At 37.6% G+C, this 17,277-nt stretch overlaps 1 protein-coding gene across 1 annotated transcript in view; it reads left to right on the top strand.

Moving 5' to 3' along the window:
• Window positions 1-17,277, top strand: part of LOC114652825 (glycogen phosphorylase, muscle form) — a 93,612-nt gene that overhangs the window by 10,105 nt on the left and 66,230 nt on the right. The window contains exons 2-7 of the mRNA XM_051919819.1: window positions 6,399-6,500; window positions 8,713-8,791; window positions 8,974-9,077; window positions 11,756-11,887; window positions 15,506-15,617; window positions 15,829-15,911. Coding sequence (XP_051775779.1) covers window positions 6,399-6,500; window positions 8,713-8,791; window positions 8,974-9,077; window positions 11,756-11,887; window positions 15,506-15,617; window positions 15,829-15,911 — 612 coding nt within the window. The remainder of the gene's footprint in view (window positions 1-6,398; window positions 6,501-8,712; window positions 8,792-8,973; window positions 9,078-11,755; window positions 11,888-15,505; window positions 15,618-15,828; window positions 15,912-17,277) is intronic.

Here is a 17,277-nt window from a genome sequence, read left to right as displayed (position 1 = left end):
TGTATTAGCCTGGCGAATGTCTATTGGTAATCTAATCCAGATTTTAGGTGCATAACAGCAGAAGGCTGCCTCACCACTTCTTTTAAATTAAGCTCTTGGAATTATAAGTAGAGACTCATTTGAAGATCTAAGGTTACGATTAGGAGTGTAAGGCAAGAGGCATTCTGAAATATAGGATGGAGCGAGATTATTTAAGGCTTTGTAGACCATAAGCAGTATTTTAAAGTCAGTTCTTAATGACACAGGTAACCAATGTAGTGACATCAAAACTGGAGAGATGTGCTCGGATTTTCTTTTCCAATTTAAGATTCTAGCAGCTGCATTCTGCACTAGTTGCAATCAATTGATGTCTTTTTTTGGGTAGTCCTGTGAGGAGTGCGTTTCAGTAATCTAGTCAACTAAAAACAAAGCGTGAACTAATTTTTCAGCATCTTGTAAAGTTATAAGGAATCTAACTTTTGGTATATTTCTTAAGTGAAAAAATGCTGTCCTAGTAATCTGATTAATATGTGATTTAAAATTCAGGTCAGAGTCAATAGTTACCCCTAAATTCTTTACCCCCATCTTGACTTTTAATCCCAATGGATCAAGTTTGTGGAAATGTGTAATGTGGAAATTCTTTTTCTTTGTAAACCAGGCTAATTGTTGTCTCTAAACTAGCCTAATGTGTTTATGGTGTTACACATTGGTTTGCTCTGTGGTGGGCTGGTACCTCACACAGGACTGGTTCCTTGCTAAGGCTGATGCTACAAAGATAGGGTCAAGTGCTTAGCGACTCTGTAATGCATATTCTAGGTTCAGAAAATGAATGATCACACCTTCTTTTTTGTATTTGCATGTTTCTTTTGGACCATTCTGTTTTTATTGTGTTAATGATAAATGTAATTAATTCTCCAGCAAATTAGAAAAAAATATATAATTACATTTTCTCTGGTTCTACTTGAGCATGGGAAAGGTTCTATATAAATAAAATTTATTATTATTAGTATTACTTAGCATTTAACTTACATTCTTGCCAATTTAGAAGCAGCTATTTTGAAACATTGCCATCTAAAGTGAGTTACCTTCATTTTGTGAGTACCAACTGTCAGGAAGAGAGGAGTGAGTTACAGAAAAGATAATCTCCTGAGCTTGCAGTAGCTGTCGGGACTTTACTATGCTGTACTTGAAAGCTTGTATGATTTGTGTTTTAAATGATGGTATGCACGTTTTAAGTACTAGTGTGTTCTACACATGGCTCTGTGGAATATTTGCTGAATTTCTGTAAATCTGTGGTGTGTCTAGAGCAGACTTTCTTAACATGGTTTGTTAATGGATGTTATTTGGCAGGCATTATGGGTGATCGTACATATGGTGGTAATCAGAACTACAAGATGACATTCCCTTCAAGTGGATAATTTCCATGAAGGAGCCACCATTTTACTGCATGTCTAGTGGCAATATATGATCATGTATGTCCGGAATGAGAAGGAGACACTCTGGCTTGCTCTCAGAAATTATCCTGGGTGGCTGTGGCATGCTGGGAGCTGCAGAGCCCTATAACAGACTTCCACCACACCTGGGAGAGATTCCAGGTAATCTTGATGAGCCACCTGGTACACTCCCAGGACCTATAAAAGGAGCCACAGTCACCACCACTTAATGGCCTGAGTCAGGAGGAAGAAGGACAAGGCCTGTGTGGAGGACTGGAGGCGGAAGAACTGTACAAGCATTGTTGCCCTTGATTGTATATTGGCAAAGAGGCACAAATCATGTGCCATGTGGAGAAACTTGTGTCCTGCCTGTCTGTGTCGGGTTAGGGTGGCCATACGCCCCCCCTAGGCTCCACAATATGTATAAAGGCACAGTATGCACACACATAGAGGCAGGTGAAAAAGTGTTGAGTCTGAAGTACTAAGTGAAACACCAGTAAAGCCAGACCAGTTTTGTTTTTCAGCCAAATCTGTGTGTAAAATTCATAAAGCTTCTATATACCACTGAAACTCATTGTTTGTACATGCAGTCTTCTGTAACTGATTTCATTTCTTCATCGTCCCACAGGGGTAGCCTTTCTCAATACTGTCACAAAGTACAAGTAGTAGTGTGTGCTGTCTGTGCAGATCAACCAGTGCATTGTAAGCTGGGATATCATAGTGAAGCTGAGGGATGATTGTCAACATGTTTCCCTGACACTTTATCCTAATTAACTGCCATAGACACCGTAGAAAAGCATGTCATCAATATGGTCTGTGCCCTTAAAATCATAAAAATACTGTGCCCATGATCTTGTAGACACTGACATGTGCCTTGAATTTACTGTACTGTTGGACATTCAGCATGTTTCCATTGTTTCTATTGTTGTTTCAACTCCCGGTCCTGGTGACAAATCCAAATTTCATATCCAGTTATGATACACTTATTAAATTTCACCCAGTCTGAATGAGTAAAATGCATATCTCCTTGGAATATTGGATTCCGTGATTCTTCATTTCAAGAGTCAACATTTTAGGTATCTATAACATGCACAGACCTTGCTCATATCTAATTGCATGAAGAATGGATTCTGCTGACCTATAACTAATTCCAGTAGTGTCCCACACACAGTCACTCTTTGATTCTTCAATACAAAATGCTTATGGTGGCAACATTTTATTATGCTGCTGATGTTGAAGGTTGGGCAGACCCGAGTCATTTTTAGGAGCTCAAATGCTAGAATCTTATAATTTACATATTTGAAAACATTGGAGCTAATTATTTGCCACTTACAAAATCATGTTCAAAATGTTCTGATGATCCCTTGTGTACATATTTGATACTTTAATCTGAAGGAGATGAGCAGTGGGACTTGTGAAAAGCTTTTGATAAGGCAGCTGATAGTTCTGATAAAGTAATTTTCCATATCTTGGGCACATAGTCTTAAATAAATATTTATGTGAATTCAAATATTTAATTAAGATAACATGAGTAATGAACACACATACACATTTTTACTGTGGCACAGTGATTAGTACTGTAGTCTGATGAGCTTGGACCCTGTCTTCAAAGTGTTTAAAGGTTTTCTTTGGGTTCTTTGATTTCTTCTGATATTTCAAAGAATTGCCCTTTAAGTTCAGAGGCATCTTTAACTTGATAGTGTCCAGTTCTTCAGTGTGTGGTGTCTGTCTTCCTTACCTGCTTTAGCTTTTTTGCTGAAAGAAGCTGAACTTTGTTGGGTCACCTGTTGCCATACCTGCCCCATGGTGGCCAAGTGGTGAGTTTCAACCGCTGATTAGTTCTTTTTTGATGTCAAATATGGCAAGCAAGCAAAATGCAATAAATACAGCTAGACTCTCAAAACAGATAAACTTTCTATGTTAATAAACTGTAAACCACCCTCCCTAAAAAAAGAATAAACCCCTTGTGATGTGCCACTCATTTTTTTATTGTTTCTCGTTGGCTGTTTGATATCATTCTGCCATTGTTGCCACTCTCCCTGTCAACTAGAGAAACAAAATTAAGATTGATTAACAGTTAATGAGAGGGCAAGCATTGACTACTCCACACATAACAAAATAATGAAATGTTCATGAAAACAAAGAAGTGTGCCCTTTGTACAGAGGTCCTGTGCAATGTCGTTGGCATGGAGCTACTGAATGTCAATTTAGCATAAACGAAACTACAACAATATTATTTCATGTTTAATTTTTGTGTCATGGTTAGAAATTAGGCAGTCAGATGACTTTGCTTACTGTATGCTTTGGCAGTTAATCTCTTTGCTGCCAGTCAGGGTTAATGTTTGTGTAGTTCACAAATAGAGTGAATATATTAATTTATTACAGTGTTAAGATTAGTGGTTTGCTAACACTTTTTGAATAGTTTAATTGCATGTTTACTAACTGCCAATACCACATTTATGAGTAAGTACATGAATGGAAATTGGGTGGAGTGGTGGCTCTGAGGCTAGGGATCTGTGCTGGTAATCGGAAGGTTGCTGGTTCAAATCCTGTAAACGCCAGAAGTGACTCTACTCCATTGGGCCATTGAGCAAAGCCCTTAACCGGCGTATGACTTTAATCTTTATCCAGCCCTGCAAGCTGGTAAAACTTGGGGGTTGGTGGCAGGATTGGTACTCCAGTTGCTGTAAAAAAACCTCACACTCTTCAGTGTGGTGCTGAGGTGTCATCCAGTGCTCTCGGGTCCCAATCCAGGTGGTTCATTGAGTGGTGGGTATATTAGCGCACTATCAGTGCATGCTCCCAACCTCTCTTTCTATGAATGGAAAGTCACTCTAATCTTTGTATTTGCTTTCATTTAATTCTGTTGAATTAATATTTAATTGTTTTTAATCATCTTTGAAAGGGCTTCCTTTCTAATTGTTGATTCATCCATATGAGTGTATGGCTGCTTTGAAGATATCTACTGTATTTCTTTAAATGTGATAATTCTTTGGCACAGCAGAGCCACATAGACTATTTCACTTTTTCTTTTCTGTGTCTTTATAAATTCCAGCATATGATGTAACACACTGTTTCCTGACAATAACTTTAAAAATGCACACTTTACCTGCAGTCTGTGCATAAACAATGCATTTAGTGATGCTGTCAAAATGTGTTATGTAGAAAAAACTCAAGTTATATTGTAATACAGAACAAATCCCTATATAGCAAAACAGTGTTTGTGTTGTGGTGGGTGGACCAGTAAAGACAGGCATCGAGAGAGGGAATTAACAGGGTGCCATTTCTTTCATGCTTCTTTAGTGACCCATATTGATGTCAGATAGAAACAGAAATAATGAAAAGAGCTAGTGGACAACAAAGGAGAATTTGATACAGAGACATCAGTGTAGATTCTGACCCTCAGGTTCTTAACAAGTTGCTGACCAGTTAGACACCCATAATCCTTAGAGCTCATATGTAACCTAGGCATGGAGGAAAACCCAGGGTCCACTTGAGGGCGCTCTAACCCGCTTCAGTTATAGAGTGGCTCTGAATCCACAGAGTGATTGGAAGTCAACCAAGTGAGGAGCCTGGAAGCTGACCATTAGACAGAATGAGTATTTAAGTTTAGAGTTCTGGAGGATACAGTTGAGACAGATTGGCACTTGTGCCAGTCAGAGAGGTATAGACCTAATTTGAAGTAAAAGAGTGTGGATTTGTAGGAAATCAGGGGATGAAAACCAAGGGCATCCATTGAACAGCTTACCTTTAGTGATGGTGCAGTGCTTAATACTATGTGGAGCCCCTGCTATCATATGAAGTCCCGTCTCTGTGCCATATTTGTATTTTTTTTGGCTTTACTTTGGGTCTGCAACACAATGTTAACACTCCATGTAATTGGTATGAATAAACATAATGAGTACTTTACAATGTTAATTGAATAAACATTATGAGCGCTTTACCATGTATTAAATTAAAAATACGTTAATGTTTCACTCTGTTTAGACAGGCATTACATACATTGTTGAATACATTATTTGCTTCTCCAGACAGCCCTGAACTGGACTAATTGGATTTGAGAATGGATAGACTTCTTTCCACTTTTTATTATCAAAACAAGTCATAGTATTTTTATATTAAGAGTTGCCCCATTTTATATTCACGTTCACTAGCAACACATTTTTCAGATATTTCTGTACATGTACAGTATATTCTTAAATGCACAAGGCAGGAGTAATTACCCACAAGGCAGTTGTGTGCCACATACATCTTAGTAGTTAGTTGGATTTGGGCAGTTCTCTTATAAAGTGTTACAGAAGTTGTATTGATGTAAGGGTAAATTGCACTGATCTTCTAAATATGTGACTAGACGTTTATCACATAACTCTTGAAACTGACCTCGTCATTAGCTCCTAGGTGCAGCAGAGGCACTTTAAATAGCGTACGGCAAGTGAAGCACTGGAGTGCAAAGGAGCAACAGTTTTGATGGTGAAGATAATCGTATTTTAAATCTGGATGTGGTAATGAGCAATCCTTTTCATGCGATTTTAAAGAAAGGGTGCAGATCGGAGTGATTATTGGAGGAAAATACTGAGAGAAGATAAACTGTGTTGAGAGGCAGACCCAAGCAACGAGCCCTAGGAGTGAAAACAAACCCTTTTTGGAAAATAACTTACTTCAGCATTATTATTTGGAAGGTTAATTTATTTGTTTCTTGTGCTAATTAATTTCTGTTGTGGTTTTATTCATGGTATATAATCCATATACTATAGCTTCTGTTTTACAGAATTTGTGAAGTTTGGACATTAGATAAAAAAAATAGATTTTGGTGGTTTCAGTTGATCTATATTACATCCATTTTCTAAACCAGTCTTATCCAAGTTTAATATCATAGGTGGCCAAGCCTGATCCTGGTAGCACTGGGCACAAGCCACAGTGATAATTCACAGGAAATGGCCATTAAATATATGAATGTTCCTTACGAATGTTTCATCTGTGTTACAGCGTATCTACTATCTGTCCCTGGAGTTCTACATTGGCCGTACTCTACAGAACACCATGGTTAACTTGGCCCTGGAGAATGCCTGTGATGAAGCCATGTACCAGGTAGGGTGGCAATGCCATACTGCCACTTCCTTCTGCAGTGTATAAACTACAAAGTAACTCTCCATTTCTTTGAAAAATCAGCTGTAATCTACAGTAAATATGTAAAATAAAATGTCTGTTTATTGGTCCAATACTGAGCCATTGAGACATAACTTTGCAAAGTGACATTCCTATGGGCCTTGAGTAAAATAATAATAATAATAATAATTCTTTGCATTTATATAGCACTTTTCTCACTACTCATAATAGCATATGTGGGAACCCTGATAATCACCACACAGCAAGAAACAGATTAATAATTGTACCAGGGGCCCTATAGTTCAATAAAGTGACAGATGCCTCATTGGTGAGATGCTTTAGAAGACAAATATGCTTTATTAAGGAATAAACAGTTTTCGTATATTAAGTGATTTTTATATAGATGTAGAGTGATAGATAGATCAATGGTGTGTGTTAAATGATGTCAAAGGTCAAATTTCCTGTAGATCCTACAACTATTCTCATTTAATTTCCATCACATTTTTGCACAATTGTCCTGTTAGTTCAAAAGTTACAATGGTACATTTTTCTCAACATTAACAACAAACGATGAATGGCTTTGCGAACGAGCAATTCTGGCAACAATAAAGGTGAGCTTTAATAATATCAACCTTTGGGTACAGAATACAGAGCAGCCTGGAATTCCCATAGCTCATTGAAACTCTTATTAATAGCCAGCAGACTGTATTTAGTCCACTGAACAACGTAATTTTAAAAACTTGAGCACTGATAATGTTTTTGCATAATCTTGACCTGCCTAAGTTGTGTAATGGAATTAGACTATGCATGAAGAACCTCATGTCAAACATTACAGAAGCAACAATATTAACTGACTGTGATAGAGGAAAGGATGTGTTCATTCCACGTGATCCACACAGCTCCAAAACAACAATTCATACTGCCAATATGCAGACATGAATACTTGCCCTTTCTCTCTTTTCTCTCTCCTCTACTGCCTCCTGATTTTTACTCATTGTGGTCTGGCAAGCCTGACTTGCAGTACTTACAGAGGCATGTTGTGGCTCGTTTGAAGCACTTCAGGGTCATACGGAAAACTGGAAGGTCCTCACTGGGCAGTGCCCTCTACTGTCACACAAGGACCCCTTCAGGGCTGTGCTTCTGTACTCCAATTCCCCGGCAGCTCTGCTGGTGTCCAAACTGGGACTACTTGCAAGGAACACTGCCGCCTATTAATTTGGGGGATTAATTGTTCCTGGCTTCCAGCTCCCACCAGTCCATTCTTCCTTCCAGCATCCCAGTACCTGCAATCTGGCCATCCTTTCATTATGGCTTCCAGGCCAGGCCAGAAATCCTCCTCCATCCAGGCTGGGATGCCCATCCGTCCTCCTGGGCACTTACAATGTACATATTGTGGCATTAAAGGGATATTTTTTAGTGGATTTTACTTACTCCAATATCCAAGGCTTATTCCTTCCTTCCATTGCAATCTACCTTATCAAGCATCTTAACTAAGCAGAGATACATATATTTATGGCTGTGGGATTTTGCAAATACAGTGAGCACACACTTTCTTTTAGCTTAAAGAAATGTTGTTTTTAATGTGTACTTTTTACAAATCTGTTATATTTAAGGTGTAATTAATTACATTTACACAAAGTATACATGGTTTATGTGTATAGGGTCCACATATAGTTCTTGAGCCCACATACAATTTTCCTGATCACTGTTTGTCTCTGTCTAGCAAGTAAATGGCCAAGCATTGTATTCACAATGCTTTATAGCAAACGGCAATTGAATGGGTACCAGGAATTTAACTTCCATGCTTTTTAAGATCTTATACTTTATAGACATTCCCTGCAGATCTTGCTTAGGACAAAAATGACCCTTTCTCTCAGTCATAAAATTGTTTAAATAGTTAAAAGAAATCATTTTATCCTGCACAACTAAAAAGTGTTTGAAGCACATGCTTATCTAGAGTGGATGAACACCATACTTATTACTTCTGGTCGCTCTCTCTCAGCCGACCACCATTCTGCAGTGAGCATTTAGTAACTGAATCCTTTGCTTTTGAAAGCAAAGCAATCCTTTGATCCATTTTGAAAGTAGTTCCAGATTTTTCTTGAAAATTCACTTTTAGGTTTCTTTATATGGTGTTACCTTCAGTTGTTGCTATTCTGCTCACGACAGTTCATTGATTGTACCTATCATGTAGCTTGGTTTAGATATGGAAGACCTGGAGGAGATTGAGGAAGATGCAGGTCTTGGAAATGGTGGACTTGGACGTCTAGCAGGTGAGTCTTTCCTACAGTATTCTGACAAAAATAGCAGGAAACACTGCAGAGAACCTCCAGAATCTCTTTAAAGACATTATATTTATGTTAAGTTTCATGTTTTGGAAAAATATTAACACTGAAATGGTAAGAATATAACTCTGATGTGTTTGTTTCCCCCAAACTCTTAAATGGCCCTACAGCTTGTTTCCTTGACTCCATGGCTACTCTTGGTTTGGCTGCATATGGCTATGGTATCCGTTATGAATTTGGTATCTTCAACCAGAAAATCCGTGGAGGGTGGCAGGTATGAAGCATTTTCCCTTGTGTGGTATTTTAGTTTGTGGCTCTTTATTCACTGGGTACATTTTGAAAGAAACTGAACGTTATATCAGTGAGATGCTCGAGTATGTTAAGATGCTGTCATAGGTTTTATAGGAAATTTCCACCTACATTGAATGTGCCCTGATTTATGTAGCTAAACATTCTGTAAATATTGCTTGCTATCCGTCTTATAACAATTGCTGGATTATTTTGACTTTAAATAAAGCACCTTTAATCAAGAACTAATTTCATAATGTATGAAAGTAGTAGTTTCCTGTACGTTGCATTTCGCATGGTTACGTGGTTCACTAGGCTGGCCCTCATTCTTTGCTTTGTAAATGAAAAATACAGCAGTGTCTTTAGTCACGTTCACAAACATAGCCATCCTGAAAATGATGAATTCCTCATAAATGAGAAACAAATGGAGGACATGAGTCTAGTACTTGCCAATTTCGTCTTGAAGGGAATCTGACATTTAATGACACAGTTTAAAGTGTTTATTCATTTACTCCTCCTGTCCATCAGCATGGGAAAAATTGTCACCAGTCAAAAACTGAACAATCAGTGCACTAACTTATTATTATTATTATTATTTTTCACTATTATACCTGAAACGTGCATATACAGTGTCACAAAAACGAGACATACTCAGATAAAGGTTTGGGGCAGCCACCCGTATAATCTGGTATCCTGGCTGCAAAAGTCGTTTTCATGCAAATAAACAGCACTGATGTGCATACATTTGAGTCCAAGACAAGACAGAGGAATTAGGACAAAGGGCAAGGTTTTAAAGGGGAAGACAGGAAGTGAGGTCATAAGGATCAGGGACGTGTTCGTTCTCCATTGATTCAGGCCCAGACGTGACGTCAGAGGGGCCGGAGCCAGTAAGGTCTCCTTCCATTGGCTCGGTCCTGGAAATGATGTCACGAGAGCCAGGTGGAATCTCCCGGGAATGGTCTGCAGGCAAGAGAGAGAAAGAGTCAGTGCACTCTGCCACCTCCCGGCATATCTCAGAACTGCCGTCACTCAAGCCCTTTAGCTGCCTCCCATGCGCATGTGTGTGACAACAGTAAATGGAGAAAGAAAGGCATGCCCTACATTTTAATGCTAATTTCAATTAAACAAAAAAAAGGTTTTATATTAAACCAGTAACGGCGGACTGTACGATAACGTGCAGTGAATACACTTGACTTTCTTTCTCTGCACCTTTAGCATTTGTTTGCTCAGAGGTTGATGCGCTTGCTGCTTCCTGAGCAGATCTTCTTTTCTCCACCCTAGCGGCCCGCTTCCTCTCTTCTTTCGTCGGCATCTTTTCACGTTAAAACTGATTAAGTCAGTTTTTGTGTTGGAATTAATTAGTATGTTTTCCTTAATTTTTCACTTAAGCTAGCAGTTAAGTGTTCAATCTGCCTCAAGAATGATTTAAGATATGAGGCTGCCTGCTGCCGAGAGTTGATTCTACAATAAAATAAAATAAAAATAAAAAGAGGAATAATTCTGAAACTCTTCGCTTTTAATATAAAGCTGTAGTGTAGAGTTTCAGCATAGTATATGTGTACCAAATTTCAGGCTACAGGTTATTTGATTTTTGATCTTGACTTTCCTGGGTTGACCTTTGACCTTGGAGGTCAATCATCACCCCAAAAGTGGATAGTAGTAATATATGTGTACCAAATTTCAGGTCAATAGGTCAAACGGTTTGCGAGCTACAGGTGATTTAAAATCCTGGACAGACAAACGGACAGCCACGATAACGTATTATATAAGAAGAAGATTCTTAATGCTACAAACAAAAAACAATAGCACAATTTGGTGTGCCCACGTCCGTCATTTACTGTATACTCTGTCTGTTCAGGCGCACAGACAGAAAGCCTGATGAACCCAGTACCACACTTATAACTTCACACCCACGTAGACTTTTTTGAAAATTATTGCACACAGATCAAGTAAAAACATTTTGCTAAGGTTTATCTTTGTATCCAAACCTAGCTAATGAAGTTTTGTTGCTTCTCGTTCAGTATCTCGATTACAAGGTTTTCTTTTCTTCCTCATCATGTTCTGCTTCACTGTGGTGTAGGTGTATGCCAGCTTGATGTGCAGCATAGCATACACAAAAATAATAGCAGAGCAATACTCTGGTAAAGTTTTATGTTCCTCCAGTGATTTGTGTAGGCACTGAAAGCACAGCTTCTAAATTTCTGGAGCGTATTCCACAACACAGCATGCCCCGTGTTATGTGTTGTTACACCTCCCGTCAGACATGGTTTGGGTGTTAAGCATTTGAGTTAGCAAGTATACATGTAGACGATACCCGCTTCCATTCCCATATTCACCCAGCAGCAATCATACCCGGACTGAGTTAAGAGATGATGTGACATACATGATAAGATGTAGCTCTTACAATCTCAACTTAATCGCCCCTTGATTTGACTCAAACTTTGGTTGTGGGGATGAAAGGAAAACAGCCCAGTAAGAGTAAATGAGACAGGCTACAAACTTCACAGCTAGCATGCATTTTGAAGGTTCAAGTGTGAGGTCTACAGCAGGACTATCTCAACAATTGTTAACAGTCTTAAAATGAACTTAACAAAGTACCTAGTGTTATGACGTTTTGGGAAACTTACCCTTGTTTTGTTGTTGTTGTTCATATTTCCCTAAAAGGTGGAGGAGGCTGATGATTGGTTGCGCTATGGCAACCCCTGGGAGAAGGCCCGCCCAGAATACATGCTTCCCGTCAACTTCTATGGCAGGGTAGAGCACACAGCAGAAGGAGCAAAGTGGATGGATACTCAGGTAAGTTGAAGGGATGAAGGTAGTTTGAGATGGAGCTCAGGATTGCTAGTCAGTATTAATAGTTTTTGAATCGCATCAATTCATCAAAAACAAGTAATAACCTCCTACTCAGACCTCTGAGTCAATTTTCAATGGGGAATATACTGTGTTTTAATAGAAAGATAAATACTTGATACTTTAGCACTACATCAAAGAATATTTTTTTCAGTTAAAAAAATTCAGTTTTCCCTACTGATGGGTTCAAATTCTGAACATCTTCTGTCTGTAGATTGTTTGCATATTCTCACTTGCCGTAGTTTGCATAGGATATTTTCCTCCAGGTGTTAAACTTTTTTGACCCCATATCTGAAATATCTGTGTTTTAGGTCAAATTGCTATCCCGAATTGGCCTTGTGTCAGTGTAGGTGTGAGTACTTGTGTAATTAGGCCACTCTGGACATGTACTAGTGCATTATCCAGTGGCTTGCTCCCAATTCTACTGTCACCTGTGACCCTTAGATTTGCAGCAGATATTTCTCAAGGAAGGGGATATCAGTCTGGTGCGCACAGGATTAATCTGATTTGTTACAGTAACTTATAATAATGTACATCCCAGTCAAACATTAAATTCACATGAGATGCTGCTCTTCTATGTATCTCATTATATATATTACAATTATAGTACATTTTTAATATTTGATCTCAAATTAAGGGTGTTGCAGTGGATAGTGCTGGTTAGGTTAATTGGCAACTTCAGAAGGTGATTGTGAGTAAGGTTGGTTTTGTGATTGGCTCCTGTGCACTGGTGCCCCATCCAGGCCCGTTTCCTGCCCTGTATTGCTAGGACAGGCTCTGGCTACCTGAGTTAGTGGGTGTGAGGAATGTTATGCTATATTATGTTCTCCAAATGTACTGGTAATAAATATGAACATGATTCTGGATTTTGAAGAAGAAAAAATTCTTGTTAAAATTAAATTCAAACTTTATTAACAGCAAGTGGGTTCAAGGGGCATATAATATGGTGTCCAAAAAGGAAAGAAAGGTAGACTTAGAAAAGTTCTGAGGCAGCATTGACTGTTTTTGTCTTTAATTAGGAGTGTGATTAACAGATTGAAGTTATAATTCTTTAACCAAAGGTACTACATATCTTAGTAATAAATATTTCTTCATCAAATTTTCATTGACTGATTTATGTAGTTGACATAATTTCCATGTAGTCCTTTGACAAACTGATGAAAGTTTATCTTGTCACTATTAAATTATTTCATAGCCAACAAAGTACAGTCCCCCACATCCTATGAGCATTCATAGATGAAATCCCCAATATGGCACTTCACCTCAGGATTTGTAATTTTGTTCCTATTGTGCTATAATGTGATTAATCAGTTCTAGTCATCTTTCTGTGCACAACATATAAATAAATACAGTATTGGAAGAAAAGATGAGTATCCTACTATGAATATCCGGCCATTATTAAAGGTAAAGGTCAGCAGTCTTGGTCCAGGAAATTACATTACCAGCTGTCTTTCATTCATGCTTTGATCTCAATGAAGGAAGGTTGAAGTTATTTAAAAACTGTGTATGACCATTATTATTATTTCTTCTAAACCTTCAATGCAAGGATCAAAGCAGTTTGCTAAGTGTGTATTTTACACATTGAGGAACTAAGGGGGTAAACATGTATTTGAGGAGGCAGAGACAGCACTTCAAGGATAAGTTCAGTATTTTTTTACATTAAAGTTATTTTCTTCACAGTTTTGGTATATATGAATTTTCCACATAAAATTGCCTTCTATAGTGAAGCATATTTTATAAATCATAATAAGATAACTAGCTCGCTATTTCATTTTATAATGAAACTTATGGGTAAATCTTTTGCTACCATTGCAAAAAAAACCATATAAACTTACAGAGTATTTCTATTTTTCAAGCCAGAAGTGTCATTAAGCAAAGATCAACGTCTTGACAGTACACGTATATTACAAAACAGTGCATCCATGTTTTTTTAAGAAGAAAAAAAGCAAACCATTGTTGTGAGACTCAGTCATTTTAAAAGGAAACATGCACTTCACATTGCCACACATCTTCCTCCATGGCAGCCTTCAGCCTCAGGGGGGTGGATTCATCTCAGAAAGTCTTCACCAAGCACCATTATTGGTATTGAATGCTGAATCCTAGATGAGAATTGCTGTCTCTGTTCTGTAGATATCTAGACAGTAAAAACTGAAAAAAACACACGATCGCTTATATATTTTTTTTTTACTATATGGAACCTTATTTTGTTATTTTGGAAAAATGTTGCCTGTTCCCAACAATAGTAGTGTACTTTGGTGAGAGAGAATATTGAGCATGTATGTAACATTCAATCAAGTGACAAGAACTGAACAAACATTACAGCCATCCATCCATCTTCCTAACCTGTGTATCCTGACCAGGATCATGGGACAGCTGGAGCCTATCCCAGCAAACATCAGACAGGCAAGGCAGGAATAATTCCTGGACAGGGTGCACACACACACACACACACTCATACATACACACTGGAGGCACTTTACCAATGCCAATTCACCCAAGTTTAATCAGGTTCAAGCTTAGTACAGATGTTTTAACATAGGCGGGGTGGTTGTGCAGTGCTGCCTTTCCTGCCTCACAGCTCCAGGACCTGCCTAGCATTTGTATGTTCTCCTTGTGTATTTAAGTATTGATTGGTATTAGTGTGTCGATGAGTTATTCACTCAAAAATTTTGTCCTCACTTCTTTTATTACTATATCCTCTGCAAGAGCAACTTGTCATGCATTGGTTTGTTTTGCTTCAATCTACTCTGCTGCACATTCTGCCTTTTTCATTTTGTGAGTATTTTTTTTTTGTTGCGTGCCTGCATGACCCAGAAAGTGTGATGTGCTGGTGGCTTGGTTCTTTCCAAAATCTAAGGCTATCTAAGAATACAATGCAGTGTAAAGTGTAATAACTCCAGTTCTGATTAATTGTTATTTGTACAAAGTATAATGACACTCATATGTGCGCTACTCTGCAACTCGTGAGTCTCACTTTATAAGGTATATATGTAAAATAACAACACAGAACAAACACAAAACATAATGGGTGAAAAGTACATATGGTTTAGGAAAAAATAATCATATGATTTGAGTGTGTATTTGTAAACTCAAAAAGTAGGGCAAGCAAAATATAGCTTGGCTGGGTGGGGGATTGAATGGGGCCTGCAATTGCGAGCAGACAAGTGAACAAGAAATTTATCCATACCTTGAGAAAATAGCACCAAGCATCAGTAATCAAATTGTGTTTTTTCAGTTTACTTTTGTTTTCTCAAACATGTCTCAGAAATGTGGAAGGCACATATTCTTAAATCAAAACCTTTGCTACTTCAAAATGGAATATTCAGCAAGTCTGAGTCTTTTTTTTTTGACTGGGGCCCCAGTACCCATAAGCTCCATTATAAAACACAAGAGTAGGCTATTCTTTTGTACAATTTATAAAATGTGCTTCACTTTTGAACAAAATTTCATGTGGCAAATTAATATATACCATATATATAGTATTTGTCCCTCACAACTGGAATGACCCATCCGAACATGTCTCATATTTTGATCCTGCTTCTGTTTTTTTGTCTGTTTTTGCAGGTTGTTCTTGCATTGCCATATGATACCCCTGTCCCAGGATACCGGAACAACTATGTAAACACCATGAGACTGTGGTCTGCAAAGGCACCTAATGAGTTTAATCTGAAAGACTGTGAGTGTCAAAACCATAGAAAGAAAGATGTTAAGGAGAAAGTTTGACTAAATTTCATCTAGTCTTGTTGCTGCTTGGAGCTTTGTACCATAGCTGATGATTGGGTCATTCTGTTCTTTTTCATACTGAAGGAAATAGTAACCTTGATTTTTGATCAACAACTGTGGCCTGGAAAACACCATATGATTTAATATAACTTATCTTTTAACAGTTAATGTTGGTGGTTACATTCAAGCTGTTTTGGACAGAAATTTGGCTGAAAATATTTCCCGTGTACTTTATCCTAATGATAACGTAAGTACCTTATAAACTTTGTTGGATGAAGTACGTTAATAATTGTTTTTATGAGTTAAACTGAAAATATGTTCTCAGCTTCAATGCAACATTAATGTGGCTAATATTTATCACATGGGGCATGTCCTTGGATGTTGTGTGATAAATTAATTTTGAATTCACCATTGATTATTGTGATGTGTTTCAATAAGAAGGTTGGGTGCCACCATTTTATTAATAGTGTTTTTACTTTATGTACAGATACTGTTAATATATCCAACTATTTAAAAAAAGACACAAACACACTTTCACTTTTTCCCCAACAATTCTGACAGTTTATTTTTTACTTTCTCATATACGAAGTATAGGGAAAGAAGTGTAATCGTCCAAAGATTCGATATCGAGATTTTGATGAATCTCAACATTTTAGACCTCCCTGACTTTCTCGTATACGAAGTATAGGGAGAGTATTGGAATCCTCCAAAAATTAGATTTCGAGATTTTGATGAATCTTGATGTTTTAGACCTCCCTGTGTCTGAAAATACCATTTTTGGAATTATGTCTGTGTGTGTGTGTGTATGTAAACACGATAACTTGAGTATGCTTTCACTTAGGTCAACCAAATTTTGCTTACAAGTATTAGGTACAAAGTATAGATTTCTGTCAACTTTCAGGCTATTTCCACTAACTGGAAGTGGTATTTTACCTATTATTCATGCAGCTGCAGAGTCCGATTTATTCAACTTTACTTTTGTAATAATTGTTCAATATATTATTAATTTGATTTAATTTGTTGTTGATGGTTCTTTAATGTACATAATATAATAATCATTATCTTGCGGTTTACTCCTCAAATATCCATCCCCATATCTGAGTACATGAGAAAGTCTAAGGGAGACCACTCCTGATTTTGTTTATTTGTGTTGGCTTAGGCAAGAAGTGCTGACTTATCTTACAGCACAGAGAAAAAATGTGCACAAAGATGGAAACTGAAAAGAAGATTTTTGACATTATGCTCTGGCTATTGGCTTGTCCAGTAAATGCAATGATTGGTTTTGTAATTTCTCCCCACATTACGTCCAGGCAGAAATACATTATGAAGAGATTTTTTTAAACATTTGTGTTGTTTTTATGCGCTATATACAAGGGGTGTTTTTATTTAAAAATATTATATATTTCTATCATGTGCTATTATTTTTATAACATGCTATGATGAATTGGTGCCTGTCTATAGACGATTCCTGTCCTGGACCTAGAGTTGCTGGTTTGGCTCCAGCATCCTTGTGAGCCTGAAGTGAATAAATAGATTAGCTAAATGAATAGATAGGTAACTGTTTTTAAAAATGCAGTGCTAGTCAGGGCACATTAAAAGGCAGTTATATGCAT

This window comes from Erpetoichthys calabaricus, chromosome 1 (genome assembly GCF_900747795.2).
Source record: "Erpetoichthys calabaricus chromosome 1, fErpCal1.3, whole genome shotgun sequence".
NCBI lineage: Eukaryota > Metazoa > Chordata > Cladistia > Polypteriformes > Polypteridae > Erpetoichthys > Erpetoichthys calabaricus.
The sequence above is the reverse complement of the archived record's forward strand: the minus strand, read 5'-3'. Positions and strand labels throughout refer to the sequence as shown.